The 26,136-nt window shown below is 39.1% G+C and overlaps 1 protein-coding gene across 1 annotated transcript in view; it reads right to left on the bottom strand.

Moving 5' to 3' along the window:
• Nucleotides 1-26,136, bottom strand: part of PLXNC1 (plexin C1) — an 81,882-nt gene that overhangs the window by 17,586 nt on the left and 38,160 nt on the right. Inside the window, exons 7-21 of the mRNA XM_070755837.1 lie at nucleotides 24,577-24,652; nucleotides 24,289-24,373; nucleotides 24,126-24,185; nucleotides 21,306-21,442; nucleotides 19,970-20,149; nucleotides 17,832-17,916; nucleotides 14,426-14,632; nucleotides 14,122-14,310; nucleotides 10,072-10,174; nucleotides 9,284-9,385; nucleotides 6,955-7,058; nucleotides 6,042-6,089; nucleotides 4,075-4,175; nucleotides 3,203-3,401; nucleotides 2,469-2,615 (exon numbers count right to left, since the gene is read on the bottom strand). Of these exons, the coding sequence (XP_070611938.1) occupies nucleotides 2,469-2,615; nucleotides 3,203-3,401; nucleotides 4,075-4,175; nucleotides 6,042-6,089; nucleotides 6,955-7,058; nucleotides 9,284-9,385; nucleotides 10,072-10,174; nucleotides 14,122-14,310; nucleotides 14,426-14,632; nucleotides 17,832-17,916; nucleotides 19,970-20,149; nucleotides 21,306-21,442; nucleotides 24,126-24,185; nucleotides 24,289-24,373; nucleotides 24,577-24,652 (1,823 nt within the window). The remainder of the gene's footprint in view (nucleotides 1-2,468; nucleotides 2,616-3,202; nucleotides 3,402-4,074; nucleotides 4,176-6,041; nucleotides 6,090-6,954; nucleotides 7,059-9,283; nucleotides 9,386-10,071; nucleotides 10,175-14,121; nucleotides 14,311-14,425; nucleotides 14,633-17,831; nucleotides 17,917-19,969; nucleotides 20,150-21,305; nucleotides 21,443-24,125; nucleotides 24,186-24,288; nucleotides 24,374-24,576; nucleotides 24,653-26,136) is intronic.

Below are 26,136 nucleotides of genomic sequence, written 5' to 3'. Positions count from 1 at the left end.
CCCAGGCCGGCTGCAATCTTTTAAAACAGCCGCGCCGCTTCTCAGCTGACTCCTGAAGCCAAAAGCCAAAGGCGAACTTCCGCGCTTCAGGAGTCAGCTGAGAAGCGGCGCGGCTGTTTTAAAAGATCGCAGCCGGCCTGGGGAGCTTCCCAGCACCCCCCCCGAACCCGCTTCCCAGCTGTTAAGTTATTCTGTTATTGTAATAAATATTTTAGCCCACTTTTTGGCTCAAAATAATTTTTTTCTATTTTCCTCCTCTAAAATCTAGGTGCATCTTATCAGCAGGTGCGTCTTATAGAGCGAAAAATACGGTATACACAATGAAAAAGCTCCGTACACAATCTTCCCCTGTTTTCTTTCTCTATGTCCTATCACTGTTTGTCCAACTATTTCATTCTGGCAAGATCTCCCTTTTTCCACAATCTATTCTCTGCTATTCTTTTCCCTATAAGGTCCAGTCTAGATTTTGTCACATAAACTCCATAAAATCTACCATCTCCGAGCTTTCACAGTAGTATTTATAGTTAGTACTTATAGCCTGTAATATGTATTTATGGTAGTACATATTACCCTGAACTCAAGTAATTCAAAGTAACAGATGGCAGTTTGCCGAGATTTACTTTATTATGTTCTCAAATCTACAGCTAAAGAAAAATAATAACCAAGGCTTTTTACAGACACATAGGAATCATGGGCCTTTTAGAATCTTCAGACTAAACTACAACTTGGCCTTAGGCTGTACAAATACAAACCTGCTCTTCCCTTGTCTCACTTTCTTTTCCTTTGTGCTTATTTTTCTAAATAAGTGGTTTGGAAAAGCAATTTCACAGAAAACCCATAGCATGTGATAATGAATATTTCATATTCATAAAGAATGAGGTTGGTAAATCCACAGTAACTGAATTTAAACATGCCTGGGATAAACATATATCCATTCTAAAATAAAATACAGGAAATAGTATAAGGGCAGACTAGATGGACCATGAGGTCTTTTCTGCCGTCAATCTTCTATGTTTCTAGGTTAGTTCCACACTATCTTGTCAAACCTCTCCATCTTTTCCACATGAAGGAAATGAGCATCAGGTGGCACAACTGGGATGGAACAAACTATCAGAATTGTTTTGAGATTCTCCCACAGCTCTGAACTACTTAGATCATCTTAAGCATATTGGAAGAGAACTGTTTATAACACCACAAAAATAATGGAGACACATAAATAGCTCTCCTTTAATTTCCAATACTATGCTTTCCCTCTTATTTTATTTATTTATTTGTTGTATTTATATGCCCCTCACTCCGAAATGGACTCTGAGTGGCTTATCATTCAGAGAGATGAATAAGTCACTTTTTTCAGAGCCGTAGTCACTTTGAATGGTCACTAAATGAATTATTGTATGTTGAGGACTCCCTGTACAGTATAGTGAATGAATAACATGCAACCCTGCATCCTTGCTAAGAGGGGAATGATGTTATGTACATATTTTGAAAGTGGCTTCCTGTTGAAATGACTGGTTTGTGGGTGGTGCAAACCACTAAGCATAGTTTCAGAAACAGAGTGATAAAATAATTCCACTGAGCTTTATGCTACCTCTGACCTAAATATAGAGCCATGTGTTGATTGTGTTGAGATAATGATTACAACAAAGACAGGATTGAAAAGATGAAACAAATATTTGGAGGATTTTTTATTGAATAGAACTGTTTTCAATTTTCTGGGGCTAATTAATCTTCACCAAAAAATTTAAAAATAATAGGATATTTTTTGCCAATTTCCTTAACTAGATGAATAGATACTAAGGCATATTAAACATCTGTCAATTAAATTAAGTTAAAGAGTTAGCTTTTCTTGGCACTGAATCTTGATTTTAATAATAATAATAATAATAATAATAATAATTATTATTATTATTATTATTATTATTATTATTATTATTTATTAGATTTGTATGCCGCCCCTCTCTGAGGACTCAGAGCGGCTGAAAACAAATTAAAAACATCATATACAAATCCAATGTTAAAACAGTTTTTTTTTAAAAAAACCTATTAAACCCCTATTGTATTAAAAAACAGTCATACAACCGAAATATACCATACATAAAGTCAAGGCAGCTAAGGATATATCAATTCCTCCTTGCCTGGCGACATAGATGAGTTTTCAAAAGTTTGCAAAAGGCAAGGAGGGTGGGGGAAGTCCTAATCTCCAGGGAGAGCTGATTCCAGAGAGCTGGGGCCGCCACAGATAAGGCTCTTCCCCTGGGTTCCGCCAGACAGCATTGTTTCGTCGACGGGACCCGGAGAAGGCCTACTCTGTGGGATCTAATTGGTCGCTGAGATTCGTGCGGCAGCAGGCGGTCCCAGAGGTATTCCGGTCCAATGCCAAAATACACTATGCAAAGCCTTTAATGGAATATATGCTTCTTTCATACAAACTCTCATGCTTCCAGTCATAAAGTCATTAGGTAACATACCACTGTGCTGAATTCAGGTGCTTGCCACAGTAACCAGTCTTCATTTAGTGTGTATAGGGCCTTGCAAGATATTACATCCACAGGACCCTTGATAATCCTTTGATTTAAAGTTGTTACAAGTAAAAAGAATGGTTCCCCAACTGTTTCCTATGGAAGAAAGTGAAACACAATTTTCTTTTGTTGCAATTCTTTGCAATTGTTTTATAAATGTGGTGTGGAAAGGAAGGCATGGGGAAGTACTAAATATATGCCGGTTGTAGTTCAAATCTGTTTTGATAAATATGCATTTTCAATTCACACAAAAACTTGAAACCAAGCTATTTCTTTGTATCTATATTTGGCATATGACTGCTGAAAATCTGTAACAAATATAACATGTAATGAATTAAATTAGCATGCAGCTGATCAGATCCCTCCCCCCAATGTCAAAGTGACTCCTGCAGGAAATATTCAGGAATGTTTAAAGTAATAGATTCCTTATGCCTTGCGTATCGATCTGAATTTATTTAATGCACCCAGAACACCAAGTTAATGAGCTTTAATTTAATTAAAATAAGAGGCTGTCTGCAGAGCTTTGCCAGCAATCCACAGTGTCAAAATAAAGCAAGACTGGGTGATCAACACTGCTAGGAGGCCAAGTGTGGAAAATGTGAGCAGGAAAATCTGCATGCAAATACATCAGTCTTTTGCTCACTGATGCTATATAGTGAAAACATATAATATGTAATACTTGCCCGAAGGAAACCAGAAAGGCAAACTGACATCCAGTTTGTAAGCAGCTTTTCCACTACTGATTCTGTGCGCCTTAGCATCAGCTTAGGTTGCATATTGCTAGACTGCTCCATCAAATCTTTTGTCAAAACTTCTAGAATATTAGTTAAATAGACTAGATTGGTCTGTAGTGCAATTGTCAAAAATGATGCAAACAAGCATCTGTTTAAAAAGAGGAAAACAAGTTAACAATAACTCTGCATGTTAGGAATCTAAATTATTGCCATATAATAATACCATCAGCTTGATCCAAACTCACCCATAGCTTGTCATGTTTCATGCAAAAACATAAGATGATTTCTAGAACTACTAAATATAAAGGGTCTATTTACCTTTGATAATCAAAGGTACTCTGGTACAGTGTACGTCTAAGAACAGAGTATTTATTGGTAAAGTCACCAATCAAGGCTACAAATGTAAACAAAATCTGTATTGTTTACAGAGTTAAGAATCTGAATATCATAAATGTAAAATCTGTTAGCCATTTTACAGGTGAAGAAAAAGATGGGGCATAAAACTAGTGATTATCAATGAACTCAAACCCAGATCAATTTCAGTTGGGAAGATTTCACACAATCTCCTGAAGGCAAAGGCTAGATTAAACTGAAATTATTGATTGATAAGACTTAAAAAACTTATCATAACTCAGAGTGACATATTATATTCAGGATGAGAAGAACTGATTTTGACTTTTGAAAAAAAGAAGAAATCAACAAGTAGGAAGACACTTTCAAAAAATATTTTGACTATTTTAACAAAAAAAAAAGACAATTTAGTATCTGTCAATTTGTCCCCAGTTTTATACAACTTGTAGAATTTAAATTTTATAGCATACCTATCTTTTATATCAAAGGTTTTCTGTTTTTCAAGAATGTGAATCAGAGTAACAAGAAATTTTTTGTTACAAATTAATGCATATAGACCCTGGTCTTTGCTCTGAAAGAAATGAAAGACATGAATCATATTATTGTCCAACTATTTTAATGTCATATATATTTATTTCTTAAAACTGTAAAAACCATACTTTGATATTTAAAAATCCTGCAATAGATATTGATGTTACACAAAATATAAAGGAGGCAGATAACGGAATACATTATTCCTCTGAATAAAACTTTCAGAGTTCTTGAAATATCTGTCCCAGCTTGGATATGCAATATTTCTAGATTGTGTAGAAAAATCTTAATCTTAGAAATACAGTGGTATCTCAAGATACGAACACCTCGTCTTACGAACAACCCGAGATACGAACCCGGGGTTCAGAAAATTTTTGCCTCTTCTTACGAACTTTTTTCGTCTTACGAACGCCAAACCCGAACTTCCGGGTTCGGCGTTCGGGAGGCTGCTGGGAAGCCCCCCGGCTGTTTTAAAAGGTGACAGCCGGGCGGCGGGGCTTCCCAGCAGCCTCCCAACGCCGAACCTGGAAGTTCGGGTTTGGCGTTTGGCTTCGGGAGGCTGCTGGGAAGCCCCCCAGCTGTTTTAAAAGATGACAGCCGGGCTGTGGGGCTTCCCAGCAGCCTTCCAACACTGAACCGGGAAGTTCGGGTTTGGTGTTTGGCTTCGGCAACTTTTCTTTTTAGCGCTGAGGAGGAGCAGAAGGGCTGTCTTGCCTCAATCCCCAGCACTTCTCCTAGGGAACACAGGGAGGCGAAGGGGCGAGGAGAGGGAGAGAACGGGAGGCTCAGCATTCCGTCAGTCGCAGCGCTGGCTGGCAACTTTTCTTTTTAGCGCTGGGCAGGAGCAGAAGTGCTGACTTGCCTCCCCAGTGCTAAAAAGAAAAGTTGCCAGCCAGTGCTGCGACTGACAGAATGCTGAGCCTCCCGTTCTCTCCCTCTCCTCGCCCCTTCACCTCCCTGTGTTCCTAGGAGAAGTGCTGGTGAGGAGCAGAAGGGCTGTCTTGCCTCAATCCCCAGCACTTCTCCTAGGAACACAGGGAGGCGAAGGGGCAAGGGGGGAGAGAGAGAACGGGAGGCTCAGCATTCCGTCAGTCGCAGCGCTGGCTGGCAACTTTTCTTTTTAGCACTGGGGAGGCAAGTCAGCTCTTCTGCTCCTGCCCAGCGCTAAAAAGAAAAGTTGCCAGCCAGCGCTGCGACTGATGGAATGCTGAGCCTCCCGTTCTCTCTCTGCCCCCTCGCCCCTTCGCCTCCCTGTGTTCCTAGGAGAAGTGCTGGGGATTGAGGCAAGACAGCCCTTCTGCTCCTCACCAGCACTTCTCCTAGGAACACAGGGAGGCGAAGGGGCGAGGAGAGGGAGAGAACGGGAGGCTCAGCATTCCGTCAGTCGCAGCGCTGGCTGGCAACTTTTCTTTTTAGCGCTGGGCAGGAGCAGAAGAGCTGACTTGCCTCCCCAGTGCTAAAAAGAAAAGTTGACAGCCAGCGCTGCGACTGACGGAATGCTGAGCCTCCTGTTCTCTCCCCCCCCTTGCCACTTCCGGGTTCAGTGTTCGGGAGGCCGCTGGGAAACCCCACTGCCCAGCTGTCACCTTTTAAAGCAGCTGGGGGGCTTCTCGGCAGCCTCCCGAACGCCGATCCCAGAAGTTCGAGTTTGGCGTTTGGGTTCCGGAGGACGCTGGGTAGCCCCCCGGCTGTTTTAAAAGGTGACAGCCAGGCGGCGGCGTTTTTTTGTGTGTTTTTTTTGTTGTTGCACGGATTAATGAATTTTACATTGTTTCCTATGGGAAACAATGTTTCATCTTACGAACCTTTCGTCTTACGAACCTCCCCCTGGAACCAATTAGGTTCGTAAGACGAGGTATGACTGTATTTTTTAAAATCACAACAAACTTAAATCTTAGGTACTTACTAGTGGTTCATGAGAGTCTTCAATAAATATAGACGAAATACCTATAGCCTAAACAAAAAAATTGTGAATACAACATTAAACATTTTCTAAACATTTGCAACATAAATATAAAGATGATGCTAATTTTGATGACGTGTAAAGATGCATTCTGAATATTTCTTCTCTTAAAGAAATATTCTTTCTACAAACAAAAGTGATCTGAAAATTCTCAGAAACCATGGGCTTGTAAATTACCTGTATACTGGAAACTACATGTTCAGAAATCATTTCTTAAGAAAAGAAAAACAAATGCTGTTTCAAAGCTGAAATAATTACAATTCTCTTATTCACATTACATCATCACAGAGGATGGTAACCGATTGTGTGAGGGTACCAGGATATACTGGCCCTTTCTGTACCTGGAAAGTTCTCACTACACAAAAAAATGAAGAAATAATCAAGAACTTAGCAACTTTAAGACTGGCCAGTGAATTCTGGGAGCTGAAGACCACAAGTCTTAAAGTTTGGAGATCTCTGATTTAAAACACTGCAATATTTGTCCTTTTTAAAAAAAATACCTAAGATTTGAATACTGTATTTCGAGAAAGAACCCTGAATTTAACTTCTATTTTTATTATCTTCATATTCCATCACTTTCAAGGAAGATGATACTTTGCAAATGGATTGATGAATTATAAAAAACTTTTTCATTTACAAACTTAAACTTTAGCATTTTAAAATGATAAGATTCAAAGCAGATCCTTATCAACTATCTGATTTATTTTTGTGTTGTGTGGTCTATTTTATTTTTTGGGTGGAAAAAGTCACTATACATCATCTAGACTCTTAATGGAGTTGGGCAGATTATTACATTTAATAAATTGAAATACATTTTTTTCAATTACTTGTTTGTTGTAGATAAATCATCATTTACCTCTGGGAAAAATGTCCTAATAACAAAATGTTTATAATCAAGAAATGGAATTGTTCCAAAGCTATCAACTATATCCAATTCTTCAACTTGTAGTTCAACAAATCCTATAAAATAAAAAAGTCTGCTGTAGTGTTTATTTTTATAATGTTATATCCTAATAACAATTTTCACTATGGTTCTCAGTATTGGTTTTGTGCATACATTTGTGAACATTTGTTTGTTTGTCTGCTTGTTTGTCTGTTTGTTTGACTTCTATACCTCCCAACCCCACTGACAATGGGACTCAATGGGCTTGCAACAATATAGAAAGTACAATACAATATAAAAGAAGTCAAATATTAAATTAAGGCAGTAAAACCTACAAGACAATAGTCCAATCAGTATACATGCACACAGTTCAGCCGTGACAGATATAATATTCCTGCCCCCCCAGACCTGCCAGCAAAGCCAGATCTTCACAGCCTTTCGGAAGGCCAGTAGGGTGGGAGCAGTATGGACATTGGGGGAGAATTGGTTCCATAGAGATGGGACAGCCACAGAGAAGGCCCTCCCCCATAGTCCTGCCTACCGGGAGGCGGAGTGTGGCTGGGTGCCGTGTCTTTGCCTCCGCGTGGCTCTGCAGCGAAGAGGAAGCAGCCATGCCCCCGCGCTCTCCCAGGCATCCCCGGCGCTCGGCCACGTGCCGCCTCTTGCCTCCGCCAGCCCGGCCGACTTTTACCTGCTGCTGGAGCCGTTTTGTCTTCATGGCGCAAAGCCACACAGTCCTGGACTCCCAAGTCGCTCTCTTCTCCGGTCAGCAAAGCCATCTGCCCAGGAAAGCGCCACATGTTGAAAAAGCGCAATGCTTTCCTGGGCAGCCGGCTTGCTGGCCGGAGAAGCGAGCGATCCGGGATCCGTGACTGTGTGGCTTTGCGCCATGAAGACAAAACGGCTCCGGCAGCAGGTAAAAGTTGGCCGGGCTGGCGGAGGCGGCGTGTGGCCGGGTGCCGGGGACACCTGGGAGAGCGAGGGGGTGTATGGCTGCTTCCTCTTTGCTGCAGAGCCGCGCGGAGGCGAAGGCACGGCGCCCGGCCATGTTCCGCCTCCCGATAGCCTGGCCGACTTTTGGAGCCGTTTTGTTTTCATGGTGCAAAGCCACACAGTCCCGGACTCCCAAATCGCTCCCTTCTCCGGTCAGCAAAGCCATCTGCCCAGGAAAGCGCCATGCATTGAAAAAGCGTGATGCTTTCCTGGGCAGCCGGCTTGCTGGCCAGAGAAGCAAGCGATTCGGGATCCGGGACTGTGTGGCTTTGCACCATGAAGACAAACGGCTCCGGAGCAGGTAAAAGCCAGCCCCTTTCTTTCCCGGCTTTCCTTATATGTTGTAGAGCAGCAGCAGCAGTTCTCATTTCAAATTTCAGCGTGGAGGTCGGTCCTCCGCGCTAAATTTGAAATTCCCCGGGCTGAAGAGGTAAAAACCTCTGCGCTATAGCGCACTGCGCAGCTTAGAGGGAACTATGATCTGCAGTCTACAAACACTCTTCAAGGGTAGCCTCATGTAGAGTGCATTGCAACATGTATTTATTTTTGTGGAATATGCAAAACTTACTATCTTTTTAATATGCAGATGTTTAAAATTCATTTTTGTATACAACACAGAAATGACCAAGGAATATCAAAATATTATTTATTATAAGATCAGCAATAATACTCTCTGGAAGAGTTTAATCTAAACTCCAATAAAGCCTATGTTTTCTGTTATTATGTGTCAGAATAAGCTCTTAAAACACATAAAAGTACTTTCTCACTTAGTATGCAAAAAGTTACTATGAGATATTTAAGGGATGGTTTTTGCTACATTAAAAAATGTTAGAATAAATCACGTATTTTTGGTGTAGCTAAAGTTAACATTATTGCAAATGCATAAACCATTTGTCCATTCTAACAATTTTTTTCAAACTTTATTTGTGATGTTGGCAAGATCTACATACACTTATCTATTACTGATCTCTTTCGATTAGAGTAGACCTCATAGGTCTATTTATATTTGTTTATTTGTATATACAAATCTTGTTTCCTATGAACAAGGGGAGACTGGCTAAAACAAGCAGTGAAGCTTTGCAACAGTAAATAAGACAATTATTTACTTATAACCTTTTACAAAGGTTTTTTATAAGGAATATTAGTATTTTTAAGGAAAATACTAATATTTTGGTAATATAGGTACAAAACTAAATTTCTATATTTGATATAATGAAAAAATAATTGCATAAAAATAATGCAACAATTCTGGAGACTTTTATACCTAAACCTCATTTCATTCACATATATTCTGCTGATATAGATTTACCTTCCCGTATTTCTTTACGAAGCTCACATTCCAATAGCTCCAGCTGTTCATTCAATTTTCGATTTAATTGTTTGGACTTTCGCTGGGTGACACAAAATGCGACTAAAAAAAATAACATTAAGCTAACAGAGGTATTAACAAGCCATCTTTCCTAATACATACATGTTCATAATGTGTTTTAAAAGGGGAAAAAAATCTGAAATGGTGCAGCTCAGAGTGGCCAAGTTTAAACTGACATTCAATATATTTAAATCAATACATTAAAAGTATCTGAAGGCTATAAAAAAGACTAAGTATAATAGTAGAACTACGGTAGAATCAGTAGCAGAAGGCCTAAGCAACCTCCAAAATTTTGGGAATATGGATCTCTTTCCTCAAAAGCCTTTCTTTTTGTCACCTCACACTGTGGCAAATTTTGACAAGATTTGGAGGCCTCTGTCTAGGAAGAAAAATCCATAGGGTTCCTTATTTGATGGAACTGAGGAATGTAGGTAATTCAATCTGAGGCCTTGGAAAGGTTTTGCATATAGCAAGGGAGAGAAAAGAATAGGATGGATCATTAGTCAGATGCAGTATAAGCGGAACTTCTTGAGCTGTGAGATGATTATGGGTAAAGGGCTCTCTGATGACTCTGAGTGGCTTTAGCTGATGGTTTTGGTGACTGACAGAGCTTTGAGCTGTATCAAATGACTTGGTTTGTTTTCATTTATTTTATTTTCATTGACTATCCCATGCAGCCACTGTTTTGTAAGAAATTAATGGATAGAGATAAGTATGCAATTACTTACCCGCAACTACTGCAACTACTATTGGAATTAACAAAAGAATGTAGAAGAATGAATAGTTGTTTTTTTCATTAGGAACTTCATACACAAAATTCCCCACTTTGACCTATGGATAAATAAGACGTTGATTTAGGTAATGTATGTTATTTATATATTATATATTTATAGAAGGTTGCAGTCAGTATATCCAGAATCTGCTATAGCAGTGATGGCGAACCTTTTTGGCTTCATGTGCCGAAAGGGTGTACGTGGGTATGCTAACATGCGTGAGCCGGGGTGGCGCAGCAGGTAGAGTGCTGTGCTGCAGGCCACTGAAGCTGACTTGTAGATCTGAAGGTCAGCGGTTCAAATCTCATCACCGGCTCAAGGTTGACTCAGCCTTCCATCCTTCCGAGGTGGGTAAAATGAGGACCCAGATTGTGGGGGCAATAGCCTGGCTCTGTTAAAAAAGTGCTATTGCTAACATGTAAGCCACCCTAAGTCTAAGGAGAAGGGTGGCATAAAAATGAATGAATGAATGAATGAATAAACAAAGAAACAAACAAACAAACAAACAAACAAACGTGCCGACACCTCTTCCCTCCCTCCCACGCATGCGCATCACCCCACGCTGCCCCCACACATGCACACAATCCCCTCTCCCTGTGCATGCAAATAGGTCTCACTGAAGCCTGTCACGTGAAAACCAGAAGTTCAGAAAAATAGACTTCCAGTTTTTTGCACTCTGGAGGGTTCAAGGAAGCTTCCTGAATCCCCAGAGTGCACAGAACAGCCCAACGGGCAAACTGGAAATTTGAAAAATATCCAAAGGCTGAAACAGCCTTTCCCAAGGCTGAAAATCATCTGGCCAGCATGCGCATGAATGCTGGAGGTGTCATAAGGTAATGTCTCGGATGCCATCTGATATGGTTCCACATGCCCCCTGTGGCACGCGTGCCATAGGTTTGCCATCACGGTGCTATAGGGATAAAAGGAATTGGTATACTCTCTATATTTCCAAAATAATTGATAGTAATTACAATATATTAATTTATTATATGACTCTTCTTTTATTAGTTTTATTGTTTTTGTATGAGGTTTTATATTCTGTAAGTCACCTTGAATCGCCATGTGTGAATAGGCAGGAATATAAATCCCATAAACAAACAAATAAATGTTTTAAATTTATTTGATTATACTGTGATGACCTGGGGAAAGGCACAGAGGCAACACAGTCAGCTGGTAGTTGAAATCACTCCTTTATTGCACCAACTTTCCTCCAAATGCTTCCACATTATGGCAAGTCCTAGAGCAAAGTGATCTCTCTCTCTCTCTCTCTCCCTCCCTCCCTCCCTCTCTCTCTTTCTCTCTCACTCTCTCATACTCACACCTCCAGCAGCCTCTGGCTGCAAGTCATTAAGCAAAATCCAGTGAGCACAATGGCTGCAAAGTAAGAAATGCAGCAGGAATATTAAATTGTACCTCTACTTAAGAACTTAATTTGTTCCGTGACCAGTTTCTTAAGTAAAAAAGTTTGTAACTAGAACCAATTTTTCCCATAGGAATCAATGTAAAAGCAAATAATGTGTGCAGACCCATTAGGAAAGAAATCAAAGCTCAGAATTTGGGTGGGAGGAAGAAGAAGAGGAGGAGGACAGTTGCTGCCCAGAGCGAAAAGAGCGTTTCTTTTCTTTGGCTCTGGCAGAGGTTTATTCCCTGTCCAAGTGCCCAGAGAAAGAAAAATGCTTTGTTCGCTCTGGACTGCCAAAGCCTCCTTAAGCACCACCGAAAGGCTTCTCTGGCAGCCCAGAAAAGCCCAAGATGGCCGAGATTAAAGGGTGAATGGTAGGAAACTGGCAGGGCCTTCATGCTGCTCTCAAATTTCCTGGGAAATTTTTCTGGGCTCGGGTTCTTAAGTAGAGGCAAAAAAACCTTCAACATCCGGTTCTTATCAAGAAAAGTTCAATTGTACAGGATTGTATTGCAATAATACATGTCATGATTAGAAACATCTGGTGTCTGGTTTAAGCACTTTATTAATTTATTAGCAAAGAAATATAAAAGTGTGGTAAGAAACTGTTGAGAAAGAGAAAGAAATGAAATATTGTACAAGACTTTATACAGATTCTTATATCTTTTCACTTTTTCACAATGTTTTGGAACCAAGGATAAGTAAATTGCTAGTTAAGTTTGCTAATGTTATTAAATAACTTAAAACAGGAAAAGACAAGAACAAAGTTTCTTGACAGCTATTTCCAGATCAAACAAGAGTCAATGAAACAGTGGAAATTACAGGCAAATATAAGAGCAATGGATACAGTTTGTGACATATACTGTATCTCACATATATCTCCTTGATTAGATTTGAACTGTCTGTTTAAAACTTCATACACATGGTAAGTTTCAACAAACTGAAATAAGTTTTAAAAAATCTCCTTCTCTTCTCCCTATCCCTCTTCCTTGGGCTATTTCAGTAAATAAAAATGAAATCTACATTAATTTTTTTATTATCAGTCACAAACAGATGCAAAAGTGAAGTCATGTCTACACACCACTATTTTCACTTCAAAACTTCAGAAGTCATCCAAAAGTGATTCATGATCATCTTTAGCGTCTGCAGTCAAAATGCTGAACAAGGAGTTTAAATGGCTGTTACACAGGGCCTGCAGTAATGAAAATCCCTACAGAACTATCAGATACAAACGGAAAGAAAGAAAACGGGGGGAAACCCCTCAGTTACTTGGCACATGAGTTGCCTACTGGCACTAAGCCTTCAAGAAGATAAAGGGAAAATACACTCTTTCTCAATTTCAGCACTAGTGGCTTTTGCTAAGGAAGTACTCCAAAGACATCATGTTAGCATTCCAGTTCCAGAGCAGGAATCAGGAAAGATTATTCTCAACAGGGAAATTGTCAAGATTGAAAAACGCTTAAACTTCCTGTGACTATTATTGCTTTTGAACTTGCCAATGAACTGGAGGGGAGGGCGAGATGGAATGCATACGCTACAATCTTCAACCATGAGATCTGAGGATACTTCTGCAGGTGTCTGCCAAGATATGGACTGTTATTAAAACATACAGGCTGATTCCTAATTGGACAATGTGACCCATTCCATGGAAAGAGAGAGAAAAAGTCATTTTTAACTATGCAGGGAGGAAATTTAGAATTGGTTTTGCTTTCTTCTGTGCTGGAATGATGTACTCAATAGAGAAATACTTTAGATATTTTAAAGTTCCTGAAGATGCCTGCTTTTATTGAATCTGTTAGTCAGAAGGTTAACAGAAATAAAGTTCCAGAATATTTTAAAAAACAGACCACCAAGTAATCTGAGCTTTTTTCAGTATCATGCACTCCATAACTGAGACAGAAATAAATCAACACTGAAATGACAAAGGACCGGAAATTTATTTCCATTGGTATGTAGACATGTCTATGTAGACATATTTTAAGTAAAAAACTGAAGCAAAAGCTTCCAACTGCTTGCTCAAGGAATCCTGCTCCCATAAGATTAATTTATTAATATGTGCATTGTGCATTCATGCAGCATCTCAAATATTTTCAACTGACCGATAGCAGGTAGCAGCCCATTACAGTCATACTTTTCCTGATCTTCCACAGTGCTGCATGGTCCCTGCAAATCCCAAATCCTAAATATGTATTTCTATGGACCAAACTGGTCAATATGTAAATTTCAGGTGATTCAGAAAGAGTTCCAGATTCTCTAAGATGTGGCTGACAAATACAGGGAATGCATTCACTTCAGATTCAAAGTATGTTTCTGCTTTGGATTTGACTATGCACAGCTTAGAGTTTTAGATTAGATAAATGCTTAGATTCTAAAATGCTTAGATTCAACCATTACTCACATTGAAAGCTGTGTCATTCTCTTTTTATGTACATAATGCCAAGGACAGTTTCCTTGGCAAAGAAAGACGACATAAACTTTTATTATATGGAAAAATATAATTTTGAAGAATAAATATGATTTACAAACTTAGAAAAATATTCATAAGAATAAAATTTAATAATACAAATTTAACAAACAGAAAGAAAGAGAGTATATTTACTCACATAAACTTTCATGCTTGACGTATTAATCTTCCTGGTAAGTTTTTTTTCCTGTTTAGCTCTACAGTGTATTATACTACGAGTAGCTGTTTCTGAAATATTTTGGACGTTGAATGTTATGTTGATCAGATTCTTATCGGATATAAAAACTTCAAGTTCATGTCTAAAAAGACTTAAGTTGTCTTTTTGTTTCTAGAGAAATTTTTTAAAAATAGAATGAACCATTTTACTATGCAGTAAAATTTGAACAATGAAAATAGTTTAAAAGAGAAGTTTAAAACCAAGAGCTTTAAAGATCACAACTTACATGTATTTTCAATTCCAGGTCAGGTTCCAAATCAGTTATTAGTTCATAATGAATAAATTTAGGATCAGGATAATATTGAAAGACACCGCAAGATATATTAACATTTTCAACTTTAAGAATAATGTTCATAATCTTAGGTCCTTTCTCCATCTTAATAGCTGGAGTTGTAAAACTGCATTCAAAACTATTTTTATGGCAAGTAAATTGCTAAAAAAAAAGCAATATTGAGAAAATTATAAATTATAGCAATACACATACACACACAATATTGTTGAATGCTGCAGATCTATACACAGTTCAAATGTTTAAGCGTCATGTAATTCAATGAGATTTGATATTGCTTATATACAATATATATTCATACCTGTAAGTTTATTCACATATACTGTATTTTAAAACACCATCAGAAGTTTAATTAACTTTTGGACTGAGTCACAACAGTTTAAAACTATACACACACATACATACATACATACATACATACATACATACATACATACATACACAAATATATACACAGCCAAATTTGATATTTAATACAAAACCATTAATCAGAGTGTGTTGTTTTTAGAAATGATGATAAGATATTAAAATTGTTTTTACTTGCTGGGATGAAGGGGAAAGTTACTTCTGTTTGTTTTCTATTTTTCTTTTTGTATTTTACTGCTTGTATTTTTGTAGCTTATTTTTATTCACAATTCTTCATACATTTGTTTGAATATTAGTATTGTTCTTGTTAGAGTTTATACCCTCATTTTAACTAAATTTTCATTTAGACGTGTTAGGTAAATACATTTTACTCTTTACCTATTTACATACAAATTCGGGTTCCCAGAAGCAAGGCTGCACTCTGAAACAGCATGAAACAACTCTTTCCAAATTTTATCATACAGCCGCTGGCTTTTAATACAGTATTAATGTCCGAGTAAAGGCATGAGTTTCCTTTCTGCAGAATTGGTTCCAGTTGGTGCTGATAAACTCTGTTTGGCAGGACCCACTGCTTCTCTCCACTCCTATTTTACATTTTTATGGAGTCACTGATCTGTAGTTACCCAATGACACAAGATCAAGTATCAACATTATACTTGGTGAGCTAAGGGTTGAGAGGTATAGCTGAATGTCTTTATCAATATGTTGATGATACTCAGCTACACTTCTCAACATCAACCAATGAAGGATGCTCTCAAATTTCTTTCTCAGTGTCTGAAGGCTGTAGAAGCTTGGGTGGGGAAAAAAGAGGTTTAGGTTCAATTCTAGCAGGAGTAACTAACTAACTGTGGGCTTTATTATTCCCAAGCTGGTAATTTTCTACATTGGTTCTGAATGGAGTGGCACTTAAAAATGAAGGCGAATATAATACAGGATAATAGTGCAGGATCCAATTCTGGGTTGATCAATAGGACGAAAGGTTTAATCTCCTGAGCTATTAGACTTGGGCTGGAGCACATCCTCATGGAACTTCTCTCCCACCAGAATGTTGCACTGCCTACATTAGAACTAGTGGAGATAGTTTTAGATCAGTGATGGCGAACCTTTTTTTCCTCGGGTGCCAAAAGAGCATGTACATGCACTATCACACATGTGCGAGAGTCCACACCCATAATCCAATGCTTGAGGAGGGAGAAAACAGCTTTCCCTGCCCCCTGGAGGTTGGAAATGGCATGTTTCCCAACTTCTGGTGGGCCCAGTAGGCTCATGTTTCACCCTCCCCAAGTTCCAAAGGCTTTCCTGGAGCTGGGGAGGGTAAAAACAGCCGCCTCCATCCTCCCAGAGACTCTCTGGAAGCCAAAAATGCCCTCCCAGAGCCTCTGTGTGAGCCAAAAATCAGATGACAAGTACACACATGCACAATGGGGCTGAGCTAGGGCAATGGCTCACGTGGCAGTAGATATGACTCCATGTGCCACCTGTGCCATAGGTTCACCATCACTGTTCTGGATTATTGGATCCTATTCAAAAGGTATGGATTAGGCATCACTAGGAGGGTCCTTGCACAAGATCACGTTTCAACTGCATCAGTCTCTGAATTGGGAAGTCTAGCTCAAATATTTGTGTCCTGGTGAATGCCTTTTTAGATTATTGCAACATGCTGTGCAACATGAGACTTCCTTAAGAACTACATGATCACATCTGCGTACCCACTACTGTCCAAGCTATATTGACTCCCAGTAGGTTTCCTGGTGCAATTCAAAGTTCATATTATCATCTATAAAACCTCTCATGACAATCTGGGTTACATGGGGGAATTATTTCTGCCCATCCCACAGAGTGAGCACATGACAGATCTCAATCAAATAATGTCAACTGATGTGATCTACAAAGCACCAGTTTGTCTGTCTGCCGTGTGGAATGCATAAGCCCCAGAAATTTGGATGGCCCTGATCTAATTGGCCTTCTGTAAAGTCTGGCTTTTTCTCAGGCATTGGGTAGCATAGTTAGAGAATCTATTTTTCAGGGGATTGGGGATATTAATAGCCATGTTACCTCTGGCATGATTTGTTTTGTCCTATTTTCCGTTAATATTTTTATTATTACCATAACTTTAATTGTTCAAGATGCAGACTCATATGTTGAGTGAGTGGTCTTATAAGTCTGAATTCTTGACAAACACTATCAATACATATAATATTCCTTCTGTTGTGGTTAGCTCTGGCCCAGCTCCTGCCCCAAGGACTGTGGATGTGGGGGAGACATCCACATGCTGCAGGCCTGTTTTGCCCCCGGTGGAATCTGATGATGAAGGTTCCTCTGACCAAGAAGACATGAGTGACAGGGAGGAGGGGAGTGGGGCAGACAGCTCAGAAGGAGATCAATTATCTAGCTCCTCCTTGGATTCAGAACAAGAGTTAATGATACAGCCACGCATGCGGAGAGCGATGCATAGGCAACAACAACTGAGAGATTATTATCAAAGAAAATGAGGCCACCTGTGGTTGGGTGGGGCTGTGGTAATTAGTGAGACTGCTATAAATAGCAGCCAGTGGGTTTGGCCATTGTGGAGGATTATCTGATCCTTGTGTTTCGTGACTGCTTTACTGACTTTGACTTTTTGTGTGCTGATTTCCCCCCGCTTTAAACTAAACCAGAGCAAAGTGTGTTTCACTTTGTGAAAGAAGAAGGACTGTGAATTGCCTCACAGCTGCAAGCTAAGTATCACAGAACTGATAAGGGACTTGTACAAATTACCAGTTTGTTTGGAGACAGTGCTCTTTGCTATACCAAAAGAGGGCTTAGTTTAAGTTAATTTTCATTATAAAAAACATTGTTTTGAATTTTCAAAAGTGTGTGTCTGAAATTTGTACCTGTGAATTTTTGGGAGGAGTCTGCCAGAGAGCCCGACAGAACACCTTCCAATTCATTTAAAGGCAGAGACACTTGGAGAAAATACAGCATATACAGTACCTACCATTATGCTTTGTGGGATATCACTTAAAATAACTTCATCTGTGATATTCAGATATTTCCCATGTATAGTCATATTGCGACCTCCACTGGGGGAGTGGGCAAAACAATTAAAAAAAATGGCAAAACAGGAATTTATTAATAAATAAAAATGAAAAAAAAATCTAATTTTCAGAGTTGAATGCAAAGTACATTAATTCAGAATACCAAATTTTAATCTCAAATAATCAGGCAATCTACACATTTCTGATTTCAACTATCTTCTCTTATGGCATTGCACAAGGCAGACCATTTCTGGCCACCTGCTAGCTATGGCCTTAGAAATTGTCAATACTTGAGGTGTCTACACCAATGTTTCCCAACCTTGGCAACTTGAAGATACCTGGACTTCAACTCCCAGAATTCCCCAGGCAGCGAATGCTGGCTGGGGAATTCTGGGAGTTGAAGTCGAGATATTGTCAAGTTGCCAAGGTTGGGAAACACTGGTCTACACAATAAAATTGAACTCATAACACAATTCCTGCAATATATAATTATGTTTCTAAAAAATGGATTTAAACATACATGTATTCAGTGCATTACAGAAATATTAAAGAAAAAATTGTATTATTAAAATATGCATAAGATACCACAAAATATAAAAGGCTCAAAATGTATTTCTTAGGTTACTTTCTCCTTAGATTACCATATTCTTCAGTGTATAAGACGAACCCTTTTCCTCTCTAAAAGAGGCTGATAATTTGGGTGCATCTTATACTCAGAATGTAGCTTTTTGAAGCTTTTCCCCCCCAGCCCTAATTAGGTGCTAATGATCTTTCCAGCTCTTACCTTCAGATTCTTTCATTGTTACTCTCTACAAAGAATGTTTTCCAAGCCCTAAGTCTTTGCAGAGTTTTTGTCATTGTTCTACTTGCTCCAAATGTTTCTTTCAAGCCTAACCAGATGCTAATAATGTTCCCAGCTCTTACTGGCTTGCAAGCTCTTGCATTGTTACTCTCCCTTAACCTTAACCAGGGATAAAATAATGAGCTGAGGCTGACCAGACTAAAAATACTAACCAGATGAATATCTGGTAAGCAGATTCTTTTCCCTATTTTTCTCCCCCAAAACTAAGGTGCATCTTCTGCTCTGGTGCATCTTACATTCTGTAAAATATGGTATATAAATAGCACATGGCATTCAATAGACAGGAGTACAAATAAAAATAACCTTAATTCTAACCCTAACCCATACAAAAATACAGAAAATTTGGGACAGTTCTACAACTGATTTAGCACATTTATTTATTTATTTATTGGATTTGTATGCCGCCCCTCTCCGCAGACTCGGGGCGGCTAACAACAGCAATAAAACAGCATATAATAATAATCCAATAATAAAACAGCTAAAAACCCTTATTATAAAACAAAACATACGTACAGACATACCATGCATCAAATTGTAAAGGCCTAGGGGGAAAGAGTATCTCAATTCCCCCATGTCTGGCGGCAGAGGTTGGTTTTAAGCAGCTTACGAAAGGCAAGGAGGGTGGGGGCAATTCTAATCTCTGGGAGGAGTTGGTTCCAGAGGGCCGGGGCCGTCACAGAGAAGGCTCTTCCCCTGAGTCCCGCCAAGCGACATTGTTTAGTTGACGGGACCCGGAGAAGACCCACTCTGTGGGACCTAACTGGTTGCTGGGATTCTTGCAGCAGAAGGCGAATACGAATAACTATCATATGTTATGTTTTGATAACGTAATTGTTTTTCATACTGATATGAAAGTTATATGACTTTGCTATGCCGTTTAATAATAGTAAAAATAATTTTATTTTGATCTCATTTTTCTAGTAATACATTGAAAGAATCTGCTGAATGAAACGTAAAAATGTTTCCTGTTTATGAGAAAAAAAGTGGTGAGGAAGAGAGCTTTCTGTAGCAATGTCAATGGTACAGAAAAGTTTGTTCTAGTATTTTCACCCATTTGCTATTTTGGTATAATAGAGGAATAATAACCTGCTTTACATGAAAGGAAAAGTTGTGAAAGGGAAGAGACAAAGGTCTATGAATTCAGATGATCTACTTTAAATAACAATGCTGTGCTTAGGCTAGACTATTCACTTTCAGGTGGTGTAATCTTTTATGATAGTACAAATTAAATATTACCTCATCCAAGTAATATTTGGAAGGATCTTAGCACATGATGGAAAAGAGACGTAATGTAGTGGAAAAGAGGCGGAACATTCAAATCCGTTTTCCTTTATGCATGCGCTCTTGACTTCTTTACGGCTTGGTGGTAAACAGAATTTCATGTGCGTATCATTTAACACTTTAGTAACGTATCCCCTAAGGAAAAAGAAAAAAAAAGGTGTTCATTTTTAACACATTATTACTTTCATGAATATTCCTGCTACCTGAACTCTTTTTAAAACTCTACCCTTTCACCTCCTTTCATCTCCATTTTAGTATAAAATATTGTCTACAGTTCTTAATTCCTGTTGACAGTCCCATTTACTTCTTTCTTTTATTATCTTTCTTATGGAGAGTTGCTTTCTCTTTCAGCTAGCGTTTCCTTTGCTTGATCTGATAACAAAACGTTGTTCTCTTATCTAAATACTGTTCCCTTAGAATGAAGATGTGATAGGTCTGTAAACTCCTTCAGCAAACTAATGTTTGTTCTCACAGTTGCTTCACTCAGACGGCTTCTTGGAATCTAATTGCCTCCTGTCATTTCTTGCTCAGCAGGAACAGGCCATCTAATCAACTACAGTATAAGGGACAACGATCAACTCTCAGTATGCATTGCTTGTAATCAGAAGCGCTTTGGTATATTGTCTTGTTACTTTTCACAGCTGAACAAACAGTGCCTGAGAGATTTAGCTTCTCCAGAGACTGTTGTCTTTTCTTTGCTTCTTTTTTACTGGCAATTCCCCATTAATTATCCTTCTTTACCTCCTTAGTGTATTTCTCCTTGGAAAGGACAGCTATTCCTTTTACTTTCTGCTTAGCAAGGAGGTACTACTCAATAAATCACACCAGCAACCCTCAGGAAACAGACAATCCTAGCCATCAACATTTCCCCCCTTTACTGTTGAACAAATAATCTCTCAGAATATACAGTTTCTCTTGTCACTCTTATCTTTTTTTTCATATTGAAAATGTGGACGAGATATACAGTAAATTCTAAGAATGACTATGGGAAATATGAATGACTATCAGGAATCTTTCCCATCCATATTTAACATTTCATTTATCCTATATTTACTATTAATTTTGCTCATAGCTTTATGTCTTCATATATATGTTTCAGATATTCAGTCCAGTATTCCACAGAGAATGAGAAAAACATACAAAAAGATACACTAAGTTCCACTTTGGGAGTTAACACAACAACAGAAGAGTTTCAATTTCCATGTATAGGAGCTATATATCTACGTTTCTTAGGTAGACACTATCTGTGCAAACGGTTTCAAGATAAAATCAACATGATGTTTTGACTCACACATCTCGTTGGCAGCTGCTGGTTCCAGTTATCTCCATCAAAAAATTTGATTTTGTAAAGTTTTTCCCTATGACTAGCACTTCAGGTTTACCTAATATTGACATGTAGTTCGGTTCAATGGAAATAATTTTAATAGGCTATTGGAAACAAAATAAATGTATATTAACATATCCAGACAATCTTTTTAAATTAAATAACAGAATCATGCATTTTCAATTCAATTCAATTTATTGGATTTGTATGCCGCCCCTCTCCGAAAACTCGGGGCGGCTAACAACAGTCATGAACAATATACATGAATAATATACAGTAAAAATCCAATACTAAAAACTAACTTAAAACCCCTTAATGTATAAAACCAGCATACGTACAAACATACCATACATACAGTTGTATCAGCCTAGGGGGAGAAGAAGTCTTAATTCCCCCATGCCTGGCGGCAGAGGTGGGTTTTGAGTAGCTTACGAAAGGCAAGGAGGGTAGGGGCAGTTCTAATCTCTGGGGGGAGTTGGTTCCAGAGGGCCGGGGCCGCCACAGAGAAGGCTCTTCTCCTGGGTCCCGCCAAGTGGCATTGTTTCGTTGATGGGACCAGTTGTCAGAGTGAGTCCTAACTGGCCGCTGGGATTCGTGCGGCAGAAGGCGGTCTCGGAGATATTCTGGTCCAATGCCATGAAGGGCTTTAAAGGTCATAACCAACACTTTGAATTGTGACCGGAAACTGATCGGCATGCAGCGTGGAGAGCAGACCGGATGGCCCCGAGCTCTGGCCACGTGGCCTGCTCTCTGCCCTCCCACCCCGCAGGCATCGAGGATCGAGGAGGACGCCCAAGTTGCGACCCCTCTCTGAGGGGGTCAATGTTTCTCCCCCCAGGGTAATGGATGAACATATGGAATTGTCCTTGGGAGGCAAGACCCACAGCCACTCCGTCTTGTCTGGATTGAGTTTGAGTTTGTTGACACCCATCCAGGCCCCAACAGCCTCCAGGCACCGGCACATCACTTCCACTTATATAATTTATAAGTTATTTATCCATTTATAAATACCTTTAAAAAAAATTTGCTTGTTTTGTAAGGGTTTGGGAGCTAGTGGTTAAGGATCAAATTAGAAAGCAAGATGCTGTGAGTTCAAGTCCCCGCTTAGCCAAGGCAGCCAGCTGGATGACGAATATTAATTATAGCAGATGTATTCAAAAGATATTTCAATTTCAATTCATGAAATAAATCCCAAAACCTGCTGCCTTACAAGGCAGGCCCCACAGGTTCAAATCCTAGTAAGGGCATGGCTAGCTGAAGAGAGCAAAAGAGCTCAAAATAGATCTATACTAGTCTCCCTTTTCATTATCAGCAAAATATGTTATACACACACACACACACACATGAGTGTGAGTGAGTGTGTGTGTGACATATTTTTGCTGATAATGAAAATAAAGGGAGACTAGTATAGATCTATTTCAAACTGTTTAGCTCTCATCAGCTAGCATACCCTTACAGTGATTTGAACCTGGGCAGTCTGTCTATAAGGCAGTAGTTTTTAACCTCTAGGCCACAGATTCTCCTTCTGTCTCAGCTTAAAAGTTCATAAAATTTACTGCCTGGATAGCCCCTGAAGGGGCCAAGAGGCAAAAAGGAAACAGTATGCTTTCTCCCATATTTGGCTATACCAGGGTGATTCAACAGAAAACACATCCACCCACACACACACACACACCTAGGAATATACATTTTTAAAAGTTACTTTTTCAGTGAAACCAAGGTCTGCACAGAGGTGAGAGAATTAAGTTACTTTATATGTAGCAATCCCAAACCAGATTGCATCCTTATTCTGTTACAACCAGAAAATTTACAAAGCCAGCTTCAAAATATATAAATATGTATAAATCGTATGCAGTGATCCCCCGATTATCGCGAGGGTTCCGTTCCAAGACCCCTCGCGATAATCGATAACTCGCGATGTAGCGGCATGGAAGTAAAAATACCATCTGCGCATGCACGCCCCTTTTTCCATGCGCAGATGGTGGAGTTTGCGTGTGGGCGGCGGGGAAGACCCTTTGGCCGCCCAACAGCTGATCTGCTCCGCAGCGCGGCAGCAGCGAGGAGCCGAAGATGGGGTTTCTCCATTGCCCAGGCAACGGGGAAACCCCATCTTCGGCTCCTCGCTGCTGCCGCGCTGCGGAGCAGATCAGCTGTTGGGCGGCCGAAGGAACCTTCCCTGGGTCTTCCCGCCGCCCAGGCAAAGGGGAAACCCCAAGATCGCTTGCCACTTGCCCGTCACCCGCTCACCCGGCCGCTCGCTTGCCGCTTGCCGCTTGCCCGTTCGCCCGCCCGCCCGGCTGCTCGCTTGCCGCTCGAGAGCAAGAGGGGGAGAGATAGAGAAAGAGAGAGAAGGAAAGAAAGAGATGAGAGAGGGAGGAAGAGAGTGTGAGAGAGGAAGAAGCAAGATAGAGAAAGAGAGAGAGAAAGAAAGATGAGAAAGGAAGGGAGTGACGTCATCGGGTGGAAAAATCGCGATATAGCGATTCGCAATGATCGGGATCGCGAAACTCAGGGGATCACTGTACTCCTCATAAAAATGCCACATCAATCTGTCAGTAAGGAGGGAGTCTGTCTTCCTCCAAAAAGACAGATCCATGCTAAGAAGTAAAGGGATAGAGAACTTATAGGTTTCCAGATATTGTTGATAATTCTCATGGTTATTTTCCATTGGTCATGCTTAACTGGGCTTCTGGGTAATCTTAACAATAGGTCCATCTCTTGTGTAAGATATAAATGCATCTTTCCCTTTAACTTCTAATATATCAGTTTCAATATTTGTGTGCTGACCTTTGATGTTGCTGAATGATCTTTTTTGTTTAGTGCATTGATAGTGCTACTACAATCAATCTGAAAAATAAATCAATAAAAACAAATCAATTTACAAAGCCCACATAAGAGAACTAATTTCATTAAATGATTTTTATAATTCTATAAAATCAAAACATCTTACTTTTTTGGCACAAGTCATAGTAGAGGTAACACATTTTTTTTGTCTAGCATTCCAGATGCAGTGTGTATGGTCACATGTTGAACATCTAGTAATATATATTAAAAATAGAATATGTAGCAATTAGGTCTTTTTGGATGTCATAAAATATTAATATTTGATACTGGATCTATCACTAATAACATCAACTATACTTCTTTTTACATTTCTGAACTGTTTATATTTATAATTCTTAATGATAAGTGAAACATTATAAATCCATACAAAACAAATTTAGTAAATGCATCTTACGTTTTTGATAAGGAACAGATGTCAAACTCAAATATTTCTGATAAATTCCACATTCCTGAGACGAATGACACTTGAACTGGAAAAAAATTGAGACAAAAACACTTTTATTATTAACTGCAAACCTGTATACAGTATAATGAATAACTTAAAAACAACTGATTTAAATCTAGAGCTACAGGTTTCCTTTATATTGTGGTTGCTTTTGTATACTATATTATTTACAACCTATTTTTCAGTCAGGACTGATTGCCTGAAAGGTTTACATCAAGTGAAATGAATTACTAAAGAAATATGAAATGTCTTCAACAACAAACCTCTAAATAGATCACACCTCTTACTGTTTCATGTCACATAGAATTAACTGTCCCAATAAAATGATGTTCTATGTTTATTGAATAATACGGTTAGATTACCTGGCACAGAAGCTCAAATTATGGTACAATTGTATGGGATGTACAGATCTCACCCACTTCTGCATGCATTTTCTTTGCAATGCCATTAATACAATTCCCAGGACTATGAACCTGCTCCTAGGAGCAAAATTTTTAAGAGTGCTTTCTTCAAGAGAATGCGATGAAATCCTATCCCAAAGGTTCAGGTGTGAAAGAGTTTTTAAAAATTGAAATGAAATCTAACTTGTCCATGTAGATCAGAGGGGTTAAACTCATGTTGTCACTGCAGAGTCACATGATGTATCTGGACTTTACCCCTCTTCGCTAAACTGGGTGTTTAGCCAGCATGCAACACCCACGGACTGGGAGTTTGACAGCCCTGATGTAGATAATGACCAAAGACTATCAGGGACTAGAGAATCAAACTCTGAACTAATCAGGAGCAGGAAGATTAGATAATGTTTTTGTCTCTGATAATGTTCGACTTCTTTTATGGCTTTGTATCTATTTGCATTGTATTTTGATTGTTGTTGTTAGCCGCCCTGAGTCCTTCTGAAGTCAAATTTTAAAAAAAACCATTCCCCCATTGAGGTGCTTTTTTGAAACAGAGTAGCAGAACTCCATGCTTTTTTTTGTTCTAGTTGGAGTTCTTTCCCAGGGCTGACTGAATGTCACTTAAGAGCCAAACTCCAATCCATTTAGCTCTGAATTGGCATTCAAGGAATTACATGGTAGCTATCAGAAGCTGTATGTGGTATAAATTTACTTTTATTTCACATACTAAACTGTGCTATTGGGATTTTGTCTATCTGTTCTTTTGTCGGTTGGGAGGTTGTGCAAGAAAAATCTATTTTCAGTCATTCTGTTTCCTTTAAACATTAGTTTCTTAAGCTCAATATACATAACAAAGGATCTGCATTTCTTATGAAATCAGAGCTTTCATCTTGACAAGTAATTTCTAGCATATTCCAGCTATTTAGAGAAGGTAAGAATGAATTGAAATTAGCAGATAATATATTTTTTCTGGAATAACTCTCCCAAAGAATTGTGAGAGTAGTAGGTTCTAAATGCCATCATTTAGTCAGTAGTGGGTTATAAATGCCGTTGCTACTAGTTTGCGTGCCTGTGTGCTGAATTATGTCATGGTTCTAAGTAACACCGCCCCTCC

The sequence above is a fragment of the Erythrolamprus reginae genome, chromosome 6 (genome assembly GCF_031021105.1).
Source record: "Erythrolamprus reginae isolate rEryReg1 chromosome 6, rEryReg1.hap1, whole genome shotgun sequence".
Lineage (NCBI taxonomy): Eukaryota > Metazoa > Chordata > Lepidosauria > Squamata > Dipsadidae > Erythrolamprus > Erythrolamprus reginae.
The sequence above is the reverse complement of the archived record's forward strand: the minus strand, read 5'-3'. Positions and strand labels throughout refer to the sequence as shown.